The sequence below is a fragment of the Lutjanus erythropterus genome, chromosome 12 (genome assembly GCF_056507025.1).
Source record: "Lutjanus erythropterus isolate fLutEry1 chromosome 12, fLutEry1.hap2, whole genome shotgun sequence".
Lineage (NCBI taxonomy): Eukaryota > Metazoa > Chordata > Actinopteri > Lutjaniformes > Lutjanidae > Lutjanus > Lutjanus erythropterus.
This window is the reverse complement of record NC_139328.1, coordinates 8,611,962-8,636,599: the sequence shown is the minus strand read 5'-3', so window position 1 is coordinate 8,636,599 and position 24,638 is coordinate 8,611,962. Positions and strand designations below refer to the sequence as shown.

The 24,638-nt window shown below is 41.4% G+C and overlaps 1 protein-coding gene across 4 annotated transcripts in view; it reads left to right on the top strand.

Annotated features, from left to right (window-relative positions):
- camsap2b (calmodulin regulated spectrin-associated protein family, member 2b) overlaps nucleotides 1-24,638 on the top strand; it is a 52,541-nt gene that overhangs the window by 2,969 nt on the left and 24,934 nt on the right. For all 4 annotated transcript variants that reach the window (XM_084733236.1, XM_084733234.1, XM_084733235.1 and 1 more), the window contains exons 2-4: nucleotides 7,474-7,733; nucleotides 18,100-18,279; nucleotides 20,535-20,621. In XM_084733236.1, coding sequence (XP_084589362.1) covers nucleotides 7,474-7,733; nucleotides 18,100-18,279; nucleotides 20,535-20,621 — 527 coding nt within the window. The remainder of the gene's footprint in view (nucleotides 1-7,473; nucleotides 7,734-18,099; nucleotides 18,280-20,534; nucleotides 20,622-24,638) is intronic.

The following is a 24,638-nucleotide window of genomic DNA, read 5'->3' as shown; positions in this document are numbered from 1 at the left end:
TGTGGCCTGTCTCCTGTCCTCAGTGTGGTCTGGAAGCTCAGGCTCTGGCGGTCTGCCCCCATAAAGAGTAATTCCAGCCTGCTTTCAGCTCGGAGGTTTACCCCAGCTCCTAATGAATGCTTTTAACGGCTGCTCCTCCATGTACAGCACTCGGAGTCTCCGCCACACAGACAGACAAACCTGGAAAGAGACAGATCAAAAGACAGACCTCTGAATCACACCCATTGATCCAACAGTGAGCGCCAAATAAGGCTGCACACGACTCCTTTTATTTCTTTACTCTCAGAGGAAATGAAATGGTGCAGAGACATACAGCACATGGTGCTAGAGGACAGTAACATGCTGGAAAGCCACACTTATGTTCAACAAGACCTGCGGCTGTTAGCACACTGCAGCCGCCGTGTTTTTTCCCGTCCCTCCAGTGACACAGTTTCAGCTCCCAGCGCCGCCGAGAACTGTGGCCCAATTCATAACCGGTCCTCAGAGCCCCGTGTGGCCTAGTTTGGACGGATGAGCGATGGTTTGAATCTGGTGATGCTGCTCAGATATTAGAACTTTCTCATCAATTGAAAGTTTGCGCCAAAACTTCAGAGAGACACATTTGCATAAGCACAAAACATAGATATACATACACATAAAACTCAGTAGCAAGCATAGAAGTAAAAAATATTCATATAACACTTCAACACAGACATTACAAAGTGATTTATTCATAAAAAGAAGCAGAATTAAAGCTTATTTTTGGCATCATTGGGCAAAAATTCCATCATAACCTTATAGCATATTGTAATTCAAGTGGTTTGCGAGACTCCTGCAGCTCTTGTTGGCTTTCTGAAGCTTTAGAAGGCTTCAGAAAGGGTAGCCAGTGACAGAAGACTTTGGCCAATCACAGTAAGCAAACCTGGACAAAGATAGTTGATTGCTGAATCTCATTCGCAGGTTGTCAAGTAGTTGTTGAAAAAGAGGATTTTATTTACCCAAAAAAAGTAAAATACAAACCAAGGCCTATACAAGAGATCAACAAAATGTAACTATACTCAGCAACAAAACAGGGTGTTAACTGAACAAACTGATGTAACAAAATGAAACATGAGGGAACATATATACTGGCTTGGCCAAACCAACTAACACAAAAGGGGGAAACAAAATGGATATCTACTAAAACTAATACAAAGGAAAACCTAACTAAACCTAAATCCCCCTCTGACATGGCTGGAGATGGTACGGCCTGATGAGCTGGCCACAGGATTTAGCAGGTTCCACCTCTTGGCCACACCTTTTGCCTGTCCAGGATAATACCACCCTACCAGCATGCTAACTCAAAAGAAGACAAAGAAAAATAATTAATACAGCAGAAAATTACGAAATTTAACCTTACAGTGTGAAAATGTGTGCACTCCATTTAAACAGTGTAAATCTAGAGGGAAATAAAGAAATTATAAGTCAAATAAACTGTAGGGTGGACCTGAATTGTTTGGGGTGTGGTTGGCTGCAAATTAAATTAACCTGTGTACTGAACAAAGAAGTGAGGTGAGTGTGTGAACGGTTTTACCCTTTAACTGTCCATTTGTGTGGCCTTGGTTGGTTGTTTTTGTCCTGATGTCTCTCCATGTTTGCATCATATGGACCAGGAGGGCGTTGCATGAAGGACCAAACAGAGGTCACCTCCTCAGATTTTAAAAGCTAGCCTAATTCATTCGTGTATTGTTAAAAAGCCCCACCAGACATCCTGTAAGATACACAACACCGCTCTGCTTTGTGTAATTAAGTTTGTCGGATCTGGTTTTACCACAAAAAGTTCAATTAACTAGTTTTTTTTAGGGGGGGGGGTGCTTTTATGCTCTATAGGCTATAGGATAGCTGGAGATATGACAGGAAAGGAGGAGAAAGAATTGGGGAACTTAACAAAGGGCTGCAGGCGGGAATCAAACCCACGGCCACTGCAGAGGACTCAAAGCTTCAGTATATGGGGCGCATGAGGGATAATGTACAGTGAGCGGGATGTTATTGCAAAATAAACCCTGACAGAGTGATGCAGGACATGAAGCGGACAGGTCTTTGCAATAAAGACCTGCTCACTGTACATTATCCTGCTTAATACACAGCCCCTTAGTTTTAAAAAATCAATAATTTAACACAAAATAATAATGATTTTATGGCATTAAAATGATTGTATTGCTCCTCCAGAGTCTATAACCTGACCAGTGACCATAGCAACAGTCTGATACCCAGAAATATTAATGTCAATTAATTTGACCTTAACAAAGGCGTGTAATAAGAATATGTAAATACTGTTCAGTTCAAAAGTTTAATTGCTGGACATGAGATGGCTCCTACTTCAATGAAAAATCCATCCTGTGTGTGTGTGTGTGTGTGTGTGTGTGTGTGTGTGTGTGTGTGTGTGTGTGTGTGTGTGTGTGTGAGATAGAGGTTTCATGTTGCATATTAAACTGTGATTGGCTTCCATGTGGTAAAAGATTTAAGATGAGCACGGAGAAACTTTCCCCTTTTAACAGCTGAATGTGAGAAAAACTGCACAACTCTGCATGTGCGTCATTCTGCATAGTGAAGATTTGAGTGGAGGAGGGCTTTAATAATCAGTACATGTACAGCATTGATTTCTGTTCTCTTGGGGTTAATGTAGCTGGTGGTTATTGGTCACTGACTGGTAGTGGTTTACCTCAGTGTCAGTTCACTGTAACCGCACTGCAAGTTGTTAAAATGAATATTAAATCAAATCTAAAACTTTAAAATGATCTTTAACACATTGCAAGTGGGTCAGTTTAAATTTAAACGTGTAGGTCATATTTTTTGTCATATGAACTTCGTCATTTGATGAGGAGTCTACGCTGGAGGGTTTTTATCACATTATCCACTGCAGCACAGACACCACAATGATTTAATTCAGCTCATTCAGAAGATTCCCTCAGATGAATGGAAATGCTCCAGCTCCATCAGTATCACTTAAAGCAAAGATGAGCATGGAGAGCAGAGAGATTACCTCTCCAGCCACGGAGGAATGAATGCCGCTGTGCTCCTACAGCTACGAGGGAACTGATCAGTGAAATCGGATGATGTCAGTGATCGACCTGAATGAAAACATGTATACTTCTTCCCTGAAGTCTTTGTCTGTGCAGTGATTTTCAGGGCTTTGTGCTCTGTGTTTTGCATGTTATGGTGCTTTGACATGAGAAGCTAGCTCATGCTGTCTGCTAACATACTGAGCATGAAGTAAAAATAATAGAAAATAAATAATTATTGGATATCCAGCACATGTAGCAAAGTGCTAAGATCCTGTAGCTCAGATGGTAGAGAGGGCTGGCTGTTAATTGCAGGGTTGTGGTTTGATCCCCGGGCGTATGTGTCATTGAGGAAGACTCTGAAACCTAAAATTAATCCTAATATGTGTACGTGGGAAAAACGTGCAAGTCGTTTGGACGAAGGCATATCCCAAATTAGTGTACAGTAATGTTGAAGCAGATATACTCAACATGACTACATATATGTAGTAAATATTGCTTGTATGAAACCTCTCATGTGCAAATAGTCCACACACAGAGAATTATTACCAGACTCTGCAGTTCCCTCCAGCATTTTAGCTTCTTTCAGCTCAACACTTTACTGTTTTGATTCACTCTCATCGCTCTCATAGAGACATTTTTGATCTGCAGCAGCTTTTTTTTCAGCAAAAAACAACAATAGACTCTACCTGCCCAACATCAAACAGCAGACAAACACAGTCAGAGACTAGCTGGTGAATATAAGGGAGCTAAAAAGCCAAATATTTCCCTCTGGAGTTGGTGGAGACCAAAAACAGAGCAAAAAGAAGTAAGGAGTATTCACAGTAGTTAATGGATGATGTGGAGGCCATTAATTTCTGATTAAGGACTCAATGAAGGGGTTTTTAACAGAGGCTTTGACTGTGTCCCTGTTGCTATGGTTACTCGTTCCAGCAGGTTAATTTAAAATGGTGAACATACAGTTTTACTTTGACTACCTAGGAGGTGTCCGTTACCAGGAATTAATAGACAGCCTGCACCCAATTAAAAACTGAGTATTCACCCAGACCATGATATAAAAGTTAATGTCAGACATACATTGGCCAGAAATATGACTCCAAATAAAGGAAATGCAGATAAAAAACATAACCAACCAGCATTTAATGAGTGCAAAAGTGATGTGACACAACAGGCCACTGCCATTGGCTGATTGCGGTCAGCGAGGCAAAGATCGGCTGATACCGACGTTCGGCTAATAAATTGGCACAATCCTACAAATCAATGATAATTTTGTTTAGTTTAGTCATTGCAGGTTTAAAGTTTCTTTTTATTATCTTCTCTATCACATTGTCAGGAGTGTAGTGGTAAATAATGAGGTGGGTTAAGTGAGGCTGCTGTAGTTTAGTCACCTTGTTTCCCTTATTAATTGATAAAGTTGATCTAAAAATAAATCAGAGAACTTTCTGCCTCATCTCAAAGAAGTGGATGAACTGAGTTTACTTGGGTTTTTTCCCCCGGTACGCCCCTGCACATAATGATGACGATAATCTGTCTGAAGTGGGAGATCAGCACTATTTCAAATGAAGAGTGAGAGAGCCAACACCAAATACTAAGAAGTCAAAGCTAATGAGCTAATAATCTAATCTCTGTATATATTTACAAACCATTAGGGCCGACCGGTAGTCAGTCCAGATTACTAACTGAATCAGTTTGTTTTAACAAAGGGCAGTTAGGCAGCAGAGATAAACTGTGCTGACCGTGGCGTTGTGTATGCTGAGCTGTGATCCCAGGGGTCTCCAGGGGAGCAGTCTTCTCCGTGCCTGGACTTCCTGTGGCAGCCACTTCCTGTCTGTTTCCTCTTTGATGGCCAACACAAAGGAGAGGGGCTTTTACTTGACGAGGCAGATTTTCATGAACTCTAGAAAAACTCGCTCTCTCTGCTGTTGTAGCTTGCTGATCTTTTTTAAAATGATTTTATTAACCTTAACGCTTAAATCAGATTAAAAAAAAAACTTTGATGTGTGAATGCGAACCGCCATTGTCTGAAAAGAAAGTCCAAATCTTAGTGAACAGTTTCTACTGTAACTAACCATTTCTGACTAAAGCACCATAATTACTTTGCCGAGATGTGGCTCTAGTCGGCAAATTTGTCTTCTGAGAGGCTGAATCCTTCGAGCACAGCTTCATTAATCAGCTTTATAGATGTTCGGACAAAAGTTGGGTCGATTTAATAGATGTGACTCGACGCTGGAGGGCTTGTTATGAAGTAGATGTGGTTTAACATCTGCCTGTTGCTTTAAATATCTCTTTTTCATCACTCGGCGCAGGGGGGGGCTGCACTAACCACAGCCACTGGAAAACTGCAGAGGTTTGATCACACGCTCAATGGATTTTTGTCTGGACTGAGCTTTAAATATTTAATTTTATGATGTTGTTTTGTGGAGCTTTACGGCTTCTGCTTGTGCAGCGTTGTTGTTTGGAACGTAAAGCTGTACCTTTAAGAAAGATTCCTGTAGTGTCCTTTGTTTCCGTCAGTGTGATTCAGACGCAGGCAGAGAGGAAATGACCCCACACACCAGGAATACACACTCATACTGGAGCATGCAGTGCTGTAAAACACACACACACACACTCACACACATTCCTATACAAGGCTCCTGTCTGACTGAAGTGACACACATAGGATAGAGGTGCATTAAAAGAATGACGGACTGATGACGAGTGTAGTTTAACTTTGACTCAGAGCGTGTGGTTAACAACAACATAAGAGAGAGAGAAGAAGAGTGAATGAGTCCCAGAAGTGTAGCTCTGTGTGTGTGTGTGTGTGTGTGTGTGTGTGTGTGTGTGTGTGTGTGTGTGTGTGTGTGTGTGTCCAGCTATTTTCTTCAAATCAGATTTACTGGATGGGGTAACATGATTAGAAGGTACTCCATGCTTTCTAACATACACTCCTACCTACACACATACAAGCTACAGTTTACTACTCACACACACACACACACACACACATACACACTGTGGATTTGTGATCACAAGATGCCCTGTCTGGATGTTCAGTCAGATAAGCACCAACAAACATACACATGACATATGTGTGTGCTTGTTATTGTGATGCTGAAAACTGTGTCTCGCTGTCTGAAAACTGAAACTTTCACTGCTAACTGACCTCATGGATTTTCATTGATGGTGTTTCGGAGGTTTTGTGGCGTATGCCATATTTTCTGGGTGTGTGCAACAAGCTTTGAGCTTGTGGCCACGAAGGCGAGGCTCTGAGCTACAGTGTGCTGTAGTGAAGCCGTAGCAACAAGAACAAAGGCAGTAAAATATAGAAAGAATAGTGCATGCATTCACTGTTTGCTTGTCTGTTGATGGTGGAGTTGGAGGACAGGAGGTGATCCAGACTAGCTGTTGCAGTATCGATCAGTATGCCTGATTTGTATACAAATAGTCCACACACAGAGAATTATAACCACACTCTGCAGTTCCCCTCTGTGTTTTAGCCTCTTTCAGCTCATTGTTTTGGTTTTACTGCAACTTTACTGTTTTGGTTCGCTCTCGCTGTTCTCGTAATTATTTTTAGCCGCAGCAGGCAGCTGTCAAGAACCAACAGTGTCCTACCTGCTCAGCACCAAACAGCAGACAGACACAGTTCATGGTGAGCCGATTTAGCAGCCAAAAAGCCAGATATGTTCCTCGGGAGTTGGTGGAGACCAAAAAGAAAAGCTATTGTTGCTATATGATAGCAATATTTCAGTGTTGTGATTACAGCTTGTTTCCCAAAGAGCAAAATTATCAGTTATTGCAGATTTTAAGCGTGCATATTTTTCTTATTATCTAGCCTAGTTTAATGATGCGATAGGCATCACAGTACAGGAGTTACGATTCAGTATATTGCAATGTATTGTGATTTTTTTAAACACACACTGTGAAAATTCTGCTGCTAGGGGTCTCTGTTAAAACAATAACAAAAGACGTAGTTGGATGACACCATGAAGTGGTTTAGGATTAGTGGAGTTGTTATCTTCATTGTTAAACAAGGAACAGCTGATGACAATCTATCTGACATGATTCAGGCAGATTAAGACACGCTGCAGTACAGGAAACGCCGCTGATATCAGCAAAAATGTTGGTATACCAGCAAGTACGCAAATCTATGCAACAGTCCCATATCACGTGATTTATTAGCTCCAAAATAAAGCCCTGCTACTTCAGCCTAATTTTTTTAACCTAAGCAAGACCATACAACAATTATAGCAATTATAATACATCCATGCAGGGATAGTAGTATACAGCTGTTAAAAAATAAATAAAAAAAATTGATTTTGCATGCACTGGTATCAGATAGTCACTCGGCATCCGTTGATGTGCAGAGTTCAGGTATTAGAATCAGTATCGTGATGGAAAAAAAATGGTAGCATAAACCACCTCTAACCCTGTATCCTTTTTCCTGTTCCGTGTCTTTCTCTCCCCTCAGACGCAGTACCAGAGGAGCTGGTTGAGCCGTTATACAGGGACCAGTACAACCAGGAGCACCTGAAGCCTCCGGTGGCCTGTCTGCTCCAGTCTGCAGAGCTCTACTGCCGGGCGGGGAGCCTGATCCTCCGCAGCGATGCCGTCAAACCTTTGCTGGGACACAACGCCGTCATCCAGGCTCTTGCCCAGAAAGGCCTGTACGTCACCGACCAGGACCGACTGGTCACTGAGAGGGATCTGACCAGCACGCCTATACACATGGTGAGTAGACGTGGACCTGATGGAGAATGTGACTGGGATTTTTCTCCGACAGTTCAGTCTGATTTGTTTTTTTCTGTAGACATTTTTTTGCACTGAGCATTTACTCTCACTTTAAAATGCATATATGTTAATGACTGTGAAGATACGATGTGTGAAATGGGATCGCTTGATTTAAAGCAGCTCAGTCCATTCATTTGCAAATCTAAACATACTGTATCCTCACACAAGTAGATAAGCATATAAACCAAGGCTAAAACTAAGAATTAACCCTCATAATTGTCTATTAAATATCACAAATTTGCAAAAAGTGTCTATCACAATGTCCCAGAGCTCGAGATTACGTCTTCATATTACTTGATTCAACTAATTAACAGTCCAAAACAAAAACACACAAAATTACAATAATATAAAACAAGAAAAGCAGCAAATCTTCAATATGAGAAGCTTGAACCAGCAAAAGCTTTGTAGATAAATGAAATTATATTCTTAATCTGCTAATTGTTTCAGGACTGTGATCACAGTGGATGTTACTGTGTGCTTTGTGTCTGTGTGGGAAAAAGCGAGTTATATGATAGTGTGTTTGTGTGTAGCCCTCCGTGAGTCCTGCCGTCCACCAAGATCTGTCCTGTTGAGAGAAAAACAACCGCTAATGACGGGTTTCCTATAGCAACCCATTACTCACTGTTCGCGCTCCGTGTCATTAGACAGCACTGGGCAAACATGCCATAGCTCACAGCGCCAAGAGGTATTCTAGTAGTATGTTTTCAGTAATGTGTGCAGCACTGGATGGAAGAACATAGTAAGGCTGCAACATACAGTCAGTTTCATTATTGAGTTTGCAATGATATTAATTAGAAAATCCCCATTTCTGAGAGGCTGGAGGTCAAAAGTTCACCACGATTCAATATTATATTATATCTGTTCTTTGGACAGCAATATAATATTTGCTGATATGACAAAGTCTGCCATGATACAATTTTGATTCGATTCAATCCGGAGGCCTGCAGTCGATAAGAAGCTACCACCCGTTTCTTTTCTGCTTTTGGCCATCAAAGAAAAAAACAACACATAGATAACTGTGAATGTTTGTAACAGAATAAGTGCAGTAAATTTTCCTTTAAACTGATTCCACTAACTCACATAAAACATGGCTTAAAAACAAGAACATTTCATGAATTTGAACTAAGGCTGCACAATTATTATCAAAATATTAGATATTATTGAAACTCCAGTATGGTCAGGTGCAGTATCCAAATCGCTGAACCAAAATGCAATTCTTTGAAAAAGGAAAAATGTGTGAGAAAACAGCATTATAATAAAGTACTGTAGTGATGCTGAGATGCCCTGGCCTTCAAATCTTCTTCTTCAGGTGAAAGAAAACATGTTTGTTTTCTACAGACCCCAAACAAATGTCACATCATCACGATTATAATAGTATCTGTAAATAGCATATCGCTACTGCAAGTACAACTTCAATCAAATACAGTTATTATGTATTCAGTACTTTTACCATATTGTGCAGCCCTAGTATGAATAAATAAATTAAATTTGGCTTAAGCACAACAGTTTATTGAGTCTCATTCTCATTCAATACAGACGTTTTTGGTTGGTTAAGAATCCTGAACTCAGCAAAATAATGAGAAATACTTGCAGAGGGCAGGGTCTCTGCAGATGCAGATACCTCCACATGTTGAGTCTATACATTGCTTTTTTTTTTTTTTTTTTTAGGAAAATATTGCATATTATGCCGTTAAGCCTTGGGGATTTTACATTTCATACATTAGCCTAGTGGCCCGCAGGCTTTTCCTCATCTCGTTGCTTAACAAATTACTTGTATCATTTAAACTTTGTCCCACTCACCGCTGGTTTAAGTCGCTGCATCTCCTGACAGAAAACCACAGTTGTATTTCAGCCTGCATACACGTTTTTTCCCACTTAACATTGATGAAGAAGAGGAGCCAATATCACTGTAGCAAGAGAAGCGAGAACAAGTTAGCAGACTGTGTACTCAGCCAGGTTCATCGTGTTTCATGAATGTTTTATTTTGTATCGTTGTTTGCAAATATTTCCACACTGTTGATTTATTCTTGAGAGGAGATTAAATATTAGTGGTGTCACAATTTTAATTCTAAAATGAAAATAGGTCAAAATTAGTGTTCAATTTCAATATTGAAAGCTGAATAAAGCTCACAGAGGAATTCTTTTTTTAGAAATTACTTAACAGTTTCCAACTATTGATAATTTCCTGTTGATTGACACTAATCAATTAATTAGATCATTGTTTCTGCTCTGGAATAGAGCACAAAATGTGTTCAGTTATGCTGTTTTAGTTATGAAAGGAGGGTGAGTCTGTGGCAGCAGACACACTGCAAGCACACGCATGGCTGGAGACCGGCGGGCACTTCTGCTGACGCCAAAAGGTGTCTGCATTGCAGTGCACGCTCCCTCCCTCCCTCCCTCCCTCCGTCCCTCCCTGCTCTCACTCCGTCTCTCTGTCTGTCTCACTGTTTTCTTTCCTCAACTCTCTTGTCTCTCTTCCTCTCCTGTTTGCCACCTTCCTCCTTCTCTCTCCATCTCCTTCTTTCTGTCACGGTCTCTATTTTAGCCCCCGCTAACCCGCCTCTGTCTCATCCAAAACTCTTATCGCCATGGATTAAATGAGACCGGGACGTTGTTATCTCACGAATATTTAATTGAAGCTTAAACATATTTCATCAAGTGCCCACACATCTTTCTATTTCACTCTCTCTCAGGTTGTATTTTATTTGCCCTCTCCTTGTGCTCTCCTTTTTTTTTTTTACAGCCCTAGAGAACTCAAAGTCACCACTGAAGGACATTTTTATGTTTACGGTTGATTGTGCTCGCAAAAGTCATCGATTCAGGGAGTGACAGGCGGTGATTAGGTGCAACGCTTAATGATCTCATGTCCTTTCACACCTATAAGAGTAAATGTGCAGCCTTTCTCTGTGTCTCAGTGCGGCAGGTGATTTAGTGGCAGTGTAAAGTAGACAAATGGAGCCTATAACCCCGCAACTCCCTGTGACCATTGACCTTCATTTGTGTAACACACAGCCAGGCAATTTGTTAATCTGTCCGTCCGTATTGTTGCTCTCTGGCCCGTCTGAATTTATTAGATTGGTTCTGCGAAGTAGAGGAACTGTCTGTCCGTCTGTCTGTGTGCATTTGTGGACTCAGCGGGATAATTTCAGTCACGCTCAAAGTGAAGGCTTTTCATTTTGGGTTATGGTATATCTGCAGAGAAAATGATGACCTCATGGTTTTCCAAATAGAGTGCAACAGAGGAATAACTCATGTCAGGGAGGAGGAGGAGGAGGAGGAGGAGGAGATGAAGGAGGAGGAGATGAAGGAGGAGGAGATGAAGGAGGAGGAGCGTGGCAGTCTGTCACAGGGCGAAGGGATGTACACTCTCACAAATGAAGGTGCTAAATAGAACCATAAAGGATTTTTTCTGCTTGACCCCATAGGAGAACCCTTTGTAGTCCCTATTAGAACCTTTTGTTAAGGTTCCACTTGTGACTCTTTCAGAGAGTTCTGCCAAGAACATAACATGAAGAGTTATATGTAGTGAAAGGCTCCACCCAGAACCCTTTATGGGAGGATCTACTGAGAACCCACCCGGAACTCTCCCTGGAGGTCCTATCGAGAACCCTTTTTATATTCCAAGGGTTTTCACTAGAACACACTCAGGAGGTTCTATCAAGAGCCATTTTATATTCCAAGGGTTTTAATCTAGAACACACTCAGGAGGTTCTACTGAGATCGTTTCTATATTCCAAGGGCTGTCCAGAACACACCCAGGGGATTCTGTCAAGAACCCTTTTATATTCCAAATGTTTTAACTAGAACACACTCAGGGGATTCTTTAGAGAACCTTCTTATATTCCAAGGGTTTTATCTAGAACACGCTCAGGGGGTTCAACCAAGAACCTTTGTATATGAGTTTTATCTAGAACAATTGGGAGGGGGGGGTCTATGGAGAACCACCTAAGTGGTTCTACCAAGAACCTTTTTTTAAAATTCCAAGGGTTTTATCTAGAACAAACTCTGGGGGTTCTACCAAGGAACTTTTTATATTCCAGCAACTTTATCTAGAACACACTCAGGTAGCAAGAACCTTTTCACATTCCCAGGTTTTATCTAGAAGCCACCAAAGGAGTTCTATAGAGAACCTTTTATATTATAGTACAAAAAAACCCTCGATGAACCTTTGATGGAACGGTTCTTCAAGGAGTTCAGCAATCCTTGAAGAACTCTTTCTGCTAAAAAGGGTTCTTTTGGATGAAAACGTTTCTCATTGGAACCTTTAGTGTTACAAAGACCCCTTGACAAAGGGTTCTTCACTAGCACATGGTTCTGGATATAACCCCAGTCCCTCAGGAAGAACCCATTTGGACCCCTTATTTCTCAGAGTGTAGAGCAAGAGATGAAGACAGGGGGAAAGATGGAGTTTATAGGGGAGCTGCCATTTGGCTGCGATTCAGGAGGAAGCAGGAAAGTAGAGCAGGAGAAGAAGGAGGAAAGGGTGAGAGTGGAAGTCTGAGAGGACGAATGGAGAGGCGGGAAGGGAAAGAGAGAGGAGGTATTGCCTTTTTGGCGGGCGGGACGACATGTGTGTGCCAGAGAACGGAGAGTGGAAAAGGCCCAGTGTTAATATGGCCATCTGGAAACATGAGGGGGGAGGAGGGGGGGAGGGAGATGACAGGGGAGGAGAAGGGAGCAGGGAGGGTTGGGGAGAGGAGGAAAGAGGAAGACGTGATGTGCACTACTGCAGCACTGTGGAGGGTGGGGTCTCGCAGTGAGTCAAAGCGCGTCTGGTGCACAAATGATAGCCCCCCCCTCCACTCCTCCTCCTCCTCCTCCTCCTCCTCCTCTTCCTCCCATTACCCCCCCATCTTCAAAAACACACACACATGAACACACGCCTCCAAAGAGCCGTCAGACCTCCAGCAGTGTGCGCAAGCCAGACCCGCCTGTCCTTTTCTTGCTTTCCTGCTTCTCTCTGACGAGCTCACCTCTGACTGTTAAAACGCTGAGACGAGAAAGTGACGGACGAGAGGGAGAAAGGCGTAGCGGCAATTGAATTTTCCTGCAGCGAGAGGGGCGTGTACCTTCGTGTAAAAGCCCTCTGCCAGATACTGCTGAAAGAGTTGCACGGTTTTTTGGATGCGTGTGTGTGAGAGATAGCGTGAGTGAGTGGTCGTTTATTTTTACTGGCTGCTGGGACAATTGCACCATAACGAACATGATCAATGGGACCAGACATGTAGGTGTAAAGTTGTACAATAAAAACACTCGGATGTAGGTCATTCATGAGTGTGTACCTGCCTGTGTTGAAGGGACACTTGTGATGTTTGTGCAGAGAGAGGTTACTTTGATTATCTGTTTGCTCAGCTGGATTGTGCTTTCCTATAGATGCCTTTGATCAAGGGCACACACACACACACCCACAAACACACACACTCACTCTTGCAGCCACACACTACAACAGTAGTGAGGCTGAATACTGATGCTCCTGTTAGATAGTGTGCATGAGTGCACTGCAGCTCTTTATGACCGGTGTGTGCGCCATTTCCACAGCCTTATAAGGCGTGTCTGTCACCATCAGTGCTTTAGACTCGTCTGTGCGCGCACACACACACACATCCACACACACACACCCAGGTCTTTGTGAAGGGATAATAGAGAGCACATGGTTTTTAAATCCATGCTGTAGTGTCAACAGTAGTGGATACGAGAACAGTCTGTAGATATGTAAGCAGTGGCTCCATGAACTGTGCTGTCTGTCGTCTTCTCTGTCTTTGTGCGCACACACATACAGTACAGTATGCACAAACAGTATTTACATCCACATACATACACGTGCGCTTGTTAGAGCTGAATGCAGTGTCCTACTAGAAACAGTGCAGTGAGAAAAGAGGAACAAAGGCAAACCAACAGTGATAAACAGAAGGTCTAACCTGGTAAAAAAAAAAAAAAAACACATGTAGCTCCAGCATCAAAGTCTCAGCCCTCTAAACTTTGTCAAGGAATTTAAATAATAATAATAGCCATATATTGTAATTAACAATAAACAATGTATGTAAATGTTACAGAGGAGTAAAGAAGCCAGAACATATTCATATTTATGATGCTGGAATAAGATAATTTTGACTTTTTTACCTAGAAAGTTACTCAACCCAATTAATCTATTATTAAAATAGTTGACAGTTAATTTAATAGTTTCAAACTAACGACAATTAATTGTTTCAGCTTTAATTAATGTCAGTATTGTCTGTGTTATAATCACAGAGCTAGCTTAACTCAGCAAACTTCATTCATTCATTCATTCATTCATTCATTCATTCAGTTAAACAGACCCGTGTAGCAAAAAAGAAACAGTCATCACTGGATATAACTCAGCTTCTATGAGTACATGCAGCCCTCCCTCCTTAATATGTTGGGCATTTTTGCCTTTATTTGATAGGGGCAGTAAATGGGTCGCAGGTGGGAGTCAAACCAGCAGCCGCTGCAGAGGACCAACAGCCTCAGTACATGGGGCGCACGCTCCCAGCCCTCCCTCCTCCTACTGTAATTAGGAAAAGAAATTTACATATATCATTGTGATGCATTTTCTTTCCACTTGGCAACCTAATAAAAATGAGTCTGTGACCCATTTCTGGTTATGACCCTAAATTTGGGAAAGCCTGTACTGTACAATGCTACTGTTATACTACTTCACTATAAGACCCCTCCTCGCGCTCTCAGAAATGCAGACTACCCTGCCCCCCCCCACTCATAATTTTCATACAGTCCCTTAGAAAATGTAGAAAACATGCAGTTTTGTCATGTGATGGTTGAATATTTACATTCTGCAGTGCAGGCAAACAAAACTGATCTGTGTTTCTGCAGATTTCTGAAGTCCTAATGAAACATAAATTAACACAAGTGATTTGTCATCATTGTTTTAATTCACGTGGCTTCTCCGCCCAACACTCTGAACACACACACACACACACACACACACACACACACACACAGATGCATGTGCACACACCTCCACAAGCCTCTTAACGACATTAAAGATTTAGGGGAGTTTATGTAAATGAGTTCAGAAAAGCTTCAATCACAGAAAAAGCTCAGTGGCTTTTCATGAAGATCATGTTTTCTGGATCTCCAGCTCCAGTCTAAGCTGCTTTGCCTGTCTCTCTCTCTCTCTGTCTGTCTCTCTGTCTGTCCCTCTGTCTGTCTCTCTGTCAGTCAGTCAGTCAGTCAGTCCAGCTGTCAGGCAGACTGCTTACTGAACCTCTGGAGGAGAATGCATGCAATGTCAAACATTCGGCAATATCCTGAAGATGCAGGAATTCAAAACAGTGTCTGTTTCATATACAGTTCAATATCAGGCTCATGTAGTGTTGTGTTCGAGCGCCAGTACAAACAATCCTGTTTATCCGTGTAATGCACTACAACTGTAACATTCAGCATAACATACTGTACTGTATGTTCACCAGCGTACGTACAGGTCAACCATGCATCAGTCTTTATTACAACAGTTTCAATAACTGATTAATAATTTTGCCATTTATCAAGTTAAAATACCAATTATTCTCTGGTTTCATCTTCTCAAATGTGAGAATTTCTCTTTTATGTCACCATAAGTTGCTTTCTGACTGTTTTTAGTGGACAAAACTGGCAATTTGAGGATATTACCCTGGTCTCTGAGACACGGAGGGGGTCAATTTTACTTTTCTTTGATATTTTATAAACCATTAAATCGTTATTTGGAAAAATAAAAAAGACTAATCAATGATGCCGTAGACAAACATAACAAAGGTAAAAAAATCATTTGTGTATCCGCTCTGTGATTCAGATCTGCTTCCAAATTTAATGGGCTCTGCCTTGACCCATGCTGCACTTTCCCTCTAAATTTAATGAAAATTGGGCCGGTAATTTTTCCCATAATCCTGCTGGCGGCCAGTCAAACAAACCGAATACATAACCTCTTTGGCGGAGGTAATAATCATAACCCAGAGCAGAAAGATGAGCATTTGGTCTGATATGTGCAAAAATGTTACATTCCTGCAAAAATGGTCGTTTGATGTGTTTTTCCATTTCTTTTTAATTGAATCTAATCAGATTGAATGATGATTACATATTCTGACATCAGGTGACGCTTGAGTCCAGTTTATTTAAGTATCTCCGCACTTATTTCCATGAGGAGTTTGTTTCTAACAGCCGTATTTCTCCTGTACATGCTGTCTGTTTGGACTGGCAGAACAACATGTGGCGCTGACGCTGAGCAGCAGTCGCAGCCCAGAGTCGCGGCTCTGGATCAGTTGGTTTCTTGGGGAAACACTTGGTCACACTGGCTGTTACACGAGGCTCTGTGGTTATGAATAGACGACTGTGCTTCACGGTACAGGCTCCGGTGGGACGAGGTCTCGCTGCTTGTTTGTGTCTCCTGCATCATGGAGCACCTGACTTTAGGTGTTTGTTCAGTTAGGTTGGACTTGCTCACAGATGCTTAGGTAAGCACACACACACACAGACAGAGCGTGATGTTTTTAAGTGGACCTGTGGTGTGACAGGAAAGGGAAGGGGAGGTCTGACCGGCCTGGAATGGGATTATAAAGGCCAGGAGAATGTCAAGCTTTGTGTAGGTGTTGATGGCTGTAAAACCACCAAAGTGAAAACTCAAAATTAGCTCATGTGTGTACTATGAAACTGTAAAAGTGTGTAAAGTGGTTTCAGATGTCATGAGGCAAGAGGGATTAGACAGGTGGCGATCAGAAACTTTTAATTCTTAGCAACATCCAGGTCTTCACAAACTTCCTCAGTTGCCATCACAAGACCACAGGAGCAGGTTTGAAGCCTGATGGAGTTACTGTGGGTACGGTAACCTGCCACACGCAACGCTCAGTTTCTTTATGGAGCTCTGACAAACACAAATCCACACAGAGCAACAAAGTTAAAGGGATAGTTCACCCAAAAATGAAATTACCTACTCACCCTCATTCCGACTGAAGGTCAAGTTTAGTTTTTCAGTCCACAAAACACTGCTGGAATTTCACAGAAAACCAGTGTTGCAGAATCTCCCAAACAATGTAAGTGAATGGTGAACAGTTGTCAAATATGAAAAAAAACTACTTGCCTGGTGTAATCCAAGTCTCCTCAAGACCCAACATGCCAAGTTGACTAAAAAAAAGGTTATTTATGGCGTTTTTTAAGCCTGAATCTTCACTGTAGGTCCTGAGGCTGGAGCCATGTTCATGTGCACACGCACACTGTCTGAACCGGGTGTGTGTGGTGTGACGGTGTGCAAACAACATATGTTTTTTTGTCCAGTTGCTTTTCAGATTGGAGGTTGTGTATTTTTTTTTATAGTGGAGGGTGATATGGATGAAATCCTGCACTGCAACACATGTAATCTTACATTACAATATCAAGGATTTTTTTTGGAGAATTTGTAACTGGATAACATGACCAGTTTAACGCTGAAAAAACATCCTGTTAAGATATGTAACATTACCCACAATGGTCTCATCCACCAACAGATATTAAAGGAATAGCTGTCCTAACTGGTTTAAGACAGTCGTTTCCAACATTTTTACTGTGTGACCCTTAAAATGAATGAATATTTTGTTATGACCCCATCACACATTGTCTATCTCAAGATGCTGTGGGCAGTTCTGTCACATCCTCACACCAAATTCTCACCTTTTTCCACCAGTGCACCACAAATTTGTCTTCACAAGAAATGATTACCTTATTATGAGTTACTGTACTGAGTATTTTCTTTAATAACCCCTACTTGAAATGTAGGTTGCAGCATTGAGTTGATGCATTTGAAAAACAGTTTTTGCCATTTTTTTTACATGCACGAGGGAAACAACTTACCTCCTTTGCCTTAATGATGGGGTTCTTGCACAATTTCAAGAAATTTGTCAGGTTTGATGCAGTGAGTGAAACATGTATTTTGTTGAAAATCATTTTAGAAAGAGTAGATGTGACATTTATTAAATTATTGTGGTCGTACACCATAATTGCTGCCTTGCAGATGCTGTTTCAGATGCCTTTTGGAGCTGTATCCAATGGGTTAAAATTTGCAGGTATTTTCTCTTTCAAGAGAACAAAAAAGTCAGATCATTTCAGTGGTTTTATTGAATGAAAACACTTGTTTCTTTCTATCTTGTTTGGCAAGTTTGCACTTCAAAAATTACCCAGAAAGTATTGACCCACAGTCGATGTGATGTGCAGAAGCAGCACAGAGAAACACTAACATGAAAATATAAAGTTAGACCTTTAACTGTCAGTTTGATGCCTTTTGAAAGAAGTGGGAGAGTAACAACGCTGCTGTGTTTCTCTGCAGAGCTCCCATCTGGCGCTGATCGATACCCTGATGATGGCGTATACGGTGGAGATGGTGAGCGTGGAGCGGGTGATGTCCTGCATCAACAGGTACTCCACCGCTGAACCGTCACACAGTGACGGCCACATCCAGGAGCTGCCTTATGACACCGAGGACGCAATTACAACCTGGATCAACAAGGTACACACAGGAGCACATTCGTGTGGACTCAAAAAACCACAAGGACATGTGCTGTCTCATCTCAGAGGATAACCGCTGTACACATCCTTGAGCCTTTTACAATAGAGGACACACAGTTCTTTGTTTGACTGCGGATATAGAAGACACGAGAGACGCTGGCAAAATGTGTCAGTGCTCAATTCTCCACTGCTGGTTTTAAATATAATAAATCTGCAAGAAAGATGAAGAGAACTGGCACCAACCCTGTGTAATCATGTCAGAGAGATTATCAAGAGAGAGCAGACTCAAACCTAACTCCTGTGGTCTCATAAAGCAGGATTGGAAGGGTAAAGCTAGACCTCGAGTGCGCTGTAAGCTTTAAGAGGGCGGTAGTTAAGTCTCTGTGACTGGATCTTTAGTTTATTTCATCATTTTACAGATTATTTAGACACTTGAGGTTACTTTCACTGTCCTAGCTGGAGATGTTATGGGAATTTTATCTCTAAATACAAGGTAGACACAACCTTGATTCCAAAATAGCTGGGACAGGGGTAAAGCATAAATAGAAGCAGAATGCAATGAACTGGAAAAACTTTTCAACCTATATGCAATTGAATAAAGTACAAAGTCAAGATAGTTAATGTTCAAACTGATGAACCTTATTGTTTTTTGTAAATATTAATTCAAAGTTTGGACAGGGACATGTTTACCACTGTGATACCTTTTCTTTTAACAACACCCAGTAAGAGTTTGGGAACTGAGGACACTAATTGTTGAAGTTAAAATGAATTTTTTCAGTTTTTTGCTTGGCATACAACCTCAAGTGCTCAACAGTGGTGGAGCCTTCACAGATGTGACAGTTACCCATGATGCCATGGGCACAAATACACCCCCACATCATTACACATGCTGGCTTTTGAAGTCAGCACCGATAACAATCTGGATGGTCCTTTTTAGCCCGGAGGACACGATATCCATGATTTCCAAAAAACCTATTTGAAATGTGGACTCATCAGGCCACAGCGCACTTTTCCACTTTGTCAGTCCATCTCAGATGAGCTCAGGTCCAGAGACGTCAGCGGTTGCAGAGTCTTAACTTGCATTTGTAGATGCAGCAACAAAATGTGTTGGCTGACAACCGTTGACAAAGTTCTCCCAAGCCCATGTAGTATCCTTTATACAGTTATGTGGGTTTTTAATGCAGTGCTGGTTTTCGGCTTTGCTTCTACGCGCAGAGATTTCTCTAAATTCTCTGAATCTTTTAATGACATTAGGGATTGTAGCTGTTGAAATCCATAAATTCTTTGAAGTTTTGTGTTGAGGAACTTTGTTCTTAAACTGTTCGACTATTTTCCCACACCTCTTTCCACAAAATGCTGCAGTCTTTTGTTGCCCCTGCCCCAACGTTTTTCAAATGTGTTGTTGGCATCAAATAAAGAATGAGAATATATTTACAAAAAACAATGAAGTTTATCAGGTTGAACGTTAAATGTGTCGTCTTTGTACTGTATTCAACTGAATACAAGTCTAAAAATATTTGCAAATCATTGCATTCTGTTTTTATTCATATTTTACACAACGGAATTAGAATTGGGATTGTATGATGTTGACCTAATTTTACTGTTTAAAATAATGAAACAAGCCCCAGTGTGGCATGAATTAATAAATTAAACATACAGTGATCATTGACATTCCTTTCTGAAGACGCTCATGTGCTTGCTGCTCCCTTTTCCAGCCCAAAGGCAACAAGATACACATGTAGGATTCATTTACAGACACACACATAAAAAACAACACGTCTCTCTGTGTAGCTCTGAGACACAGCACGCCATGGCTGGGATGGGCTGACGCGACCTTGTGCATCCTGAGGCCAAAATGTTGCACCACTGTTTATACAGAGCCTTAGTAAACAGAAGCAGTAACTGTAAAAAAAAAAAAAAAGAGGGGGGGGGTCTTTTTTTTAAGGAAAATTACTACCATTATAGTAATCTTTGAAGTTCTGTCTACATTGTGTCTGAGTCGGAAGTCAGCCGAGTGCTGTATATCAGGTTACATTTATATTTAGCATCAGTGGCTAATGGACAGAGGTGGTGATGAAAAGTTTGTCTTTGATGTGTGGAGCCTCTTGTTCTTGTGTTCAAGTTTCTCCTCTCTCCAACACAGACTCACCATTCAGTCTCTGAATGTGCACAGCATGCCTGTCTGAAATTTGACCCTCACCTCTGTCTGTCTGTCTGTCTGTCTGTCTGTCTCTCTCTCTCTGTCTCACACATCAGGTGAATGAACACCTGAGGGACATTCTTGTTGAAGAGCAAAAGCTGAGAGAGGCTTCCTTCCAGGACTCAAATGCAACAAATCAAAAGGTAAGAACACACACACACACACACACACACACACACACTAGCTCAAGCTCTAATTTATCAGGTATGCAAATAACAGGGTGTTTAAAGGAACATTTCAACATTTTGTCCTCAAGTACGGAGTTTATCTAACTTAGCATAGAGAATGTAAACAAGAGTAAACAGCTAGCCTGGTTCTGTCCTACCAGCACCTTCAAAACACTTAATATCTTTTTTTATTTGATCCACACACCAACTGAAATCAGCTTAGCTTAGCATAAAGACTGGGAGACAGGGGAAAGTTTTAAAATGCACCTACCAGCATCTCTGAAGTTCACCACATAACAGGTCGAATCTCTTATAATCTGTACTGGAATAATGTTAAAGAGGGAGTTACACAGGAAGTGACATTTCATGATGAACAACACTGATTTCCCTGGCAGCATCTAAAATTCCATATTAACATGCTATTTAGTATGCTAAAATAGTATGTGAGATTTTTTATTATGTCCGAATATAAAAACCAATAGTACACAAGCTTTAGACAATACATATATATTATATACTAATACATATATACTGTACTGTTTCTGGGGAAATATTACTGCATGCAAGCATTGGACACTATGCCTGCACAAATATCCCACAATGCAATGCAGTGGTGACAACAACAACAAAACAAATCAGTGGCTGACAGCAACCAAGGCAGCTCTGGCATAACGTCTATAATACTTCAATTTTAGTGTTTGTAAGGTTTCACTTTGCAAAGCATGACATATATTTTTAATTAAATTAATTGTTGGCAGGGGTTACCATGGTTACACGTCTCCCACCAGCAAGGAGGCTCTCAGGAAGTGATATAATACGCGCTGAGCTGTGACTCTGAAAAGATACATACTGCCGTTTATTTACTCAAATGTATTTTTAACAATAGTGCACATGTTGAGTATGCAGTGCATAGTATTCAATCTTTGACACAGCATCTGAGTCTTGTCATCACGGGACGTTGCCAGGCAACCAGCAGAGACACTATAAGAAGCACTGGGCAGATGGATAAACTGTTGTTTGTTAGTGACTCCCCCTAAAACCTCAAACAGTTGTTTTTACATTTCTGCTTGTGTGCAAATTAACTAAAGAGAAATACAGCAGTCGACAGTTAATTAGTGAGCTTTTGAGGCGTTGGTGTTCCCCTTGTTTCCAGTCTTTGTGGTAAAATAAGACAGTCTGGTGACTCCAGCTCTGTATCACTAGAGTATCAGTGCTCTCATCTAACTCTTGGCAAGAAAGTAAAGAATATTTCCTAAAATGTTGAAATGTTCCTTTAAGAATAGCAAGGAAAACAGAAGTGACACATGACTTTTTAATGTTTTAATCTAATTTGCTTTTGTTTTGAGTTTTATTTTCTGCTTCTGATCCTTTTGTTTTGTTGTCTGTCTGTGAATATTAGATTTGAAGTGTTTCCTACTCACATGTCTGCGGCCACACAAAGCACATGCAGACCCACATGATGTACACACACATGCATACACAGCACAGTACACTGAGCTCTGTAAATCAGAGGAACAGATGAGCTCAGTCTCTGACCAGCTGCAGAGAAATGTTGGCAAGAGTCACGACACCGCTGTTAGAGAGGAGACAAAGACATGCGCGGGCGGAGGAAAAGAGGAGAAAGGGTGATAGACAGAGAGAGAGGGAAGGAAAGCGAGGAGGGACAATCAGAGAGACGGAGAAATGAGACCAGGGTGGAGGACATGGAGAGAGACACTCAGCTGTAGCAGGGACGGACAGAGACAGTGTTGTCATCCTGCAGCGGGCCCGGTTGTTATGTAAGGTCTGTGTGACACAACGAGTCAATCCACTGGGACAAACACACAGCACTCAGCTACCGTCCGTCCTCTTTGACTCACTAAACCATGAAGCTCCAGCACAGTGAGTGCCTCATCAGGCCACGACCTTCGCCTCAGGTCTGTGCTCTGTGATGGTGACAGTGACAAGAGGGTGACGGTTAGAAAATGGAAAAATAAATATTGTCTTATCAATTCAACTGTGACAATGTGAATCAGTGCATAAACTTCCCGCAATGCAAAACAAACTCAAAGATATAAACACCGATTGAAACTCTGAATGTGCAGATAGTCAGTACTGCCATGGAGAAAACCTGTGTGGTAACTGGTGTGCTAACCTTTGTCCTTAGTCAACAAGATTAAGAGTCAGCCATGCTAGCTGCTCTGTGAGCTTGCACTTGTCAGTCCTGCCATTCATTTGAATATGTGTTGTGTGTTTATGCCGTGGTGGTGGGGACCGCGGGGAGAAAACATGCAGCGGTCCTGCGGTAAAAAGTTGAAACAGCATCAGCCTTTAGAGAAACGCAACCCGATGTCACGCTGCAGCGGACATTTACTCAAGCTGGCAACCAGACTGGTGAAACTGTTCCACAGTCAGCCTGAAATATCACGGAAACCGTGCGATGATACTCTCCCAGTTGTGTCCGTTTGTTTGTGAGGGAGTGAGCAAAGCGGTGGTTGAACAAGCTAGAGACTGAATGAAGAGAGGGAGCAGGGAGGCCGATTGCTGATTGTTTCACAGCAGTTCTGTTCTAAAGCCCCTAATAAACACACCCACAATCCTGCACGCTGCTGCACGACTCTACGCTAATTGCCACAATGCCAGATTTTGGTGCTTTGAGCTAAATGCTAATGCTAGCATGGCGACATGCTCACAGTGACAGTACTTACATTGTGATGTTTACTCAATAATATTTTCCAGGTTCAGCATCTTAGTTTAGCATGTTAGCATGCTAACATTTTCTGAGTACAGCTGAAGAAATTAGGGAATGTCTTTAGTTTTGCAGGTATTTGTTCATAAACCAAACTGTTTTTTTTCCTGGTGGTGGCACTGGATGAAAAGTCAGTGGAAAAATACATTGACCAGACATCCCAGTTTGTCTGGTGTTGTCCCAGTTTCAGCCTTTGTGTCGTGAGTCCTGACAGATATGTGCAGAACACTAACTTGGCCCAGTTTTCACCACAAATAAAATCATAATTTTATCCTTGTTTTTAGTGCTTATGTAGACGTTTATTATGTTCTGTCCCACTCATTATAAACTCACCCGCTATAAAAACATAAACAGTGTACCACGTGTCTGAATCCAACACTGATTTGTCTGTTAATCAATCAATGTGTTATTGTCAAGGCTGTTGCTAGTCCATGAGTCATTTGTGCCTTTTTCAGGCTGAGCCTGTTTATAAGCTAATAATTGTCATATCTGTGAGTCTATTTTAAATGCTGCAGTGCATGAAAATGCAGCATTTATGGTATCCATGGTATTAAAAAGTTGCACTCTCTAGGTCCGCTAAGAGCCCAAGTAATTGTCCCCCATCCTGATTAAAATGCCTATGGAGTGTGCACAAGTGCATACATGTGCACATGCATGGATAATTGGTACATGTAAAGGTCTTGGTTTGGGGGTTTGAAAATGAGGGTGACATGAATGTACTGCATGTACTTGGGCTGCATGATATGGTGAAAAAAAAAACATTTTGCGATTATTTTTTACTGAAATTGCAAAACTGCATCATAATTTTCATTTTTGCTGGAAAAAAATATTTGAATAAAACTATTAAAAAGTCCATTAAAGTCTGTGCAGAACTACAATACTTCATTATAGAGCTGTTTTCCCACCCATTTTTCATTTTCAGAAAATTACTGTTTGGTTCTGGTTCTGCAACTTGAACATTGCACTTGGCCATATTGCAGTTTCGATAATGTGATTAATTGTGCAGGGCTAGTATGCACCAAAGTTCTTGGCAATCCGTCTAATGGTTGTGGAGACATTTCACTCAAAACCACAAATGTCAACTCTAATGGTGCTGCTGTGGGAAAAGCGAGGGGATCAGCGAAGTACACAAGATTCATCATGAACGTCTCTACTAAATTAAACAGCAATCAATCTGATAGTTGATGAGATATTTCAATCTGGACCAGAATTGTGAACCAGTAAAGCCACAAACATGGCTGAAAACACACATTATCATAAATTAT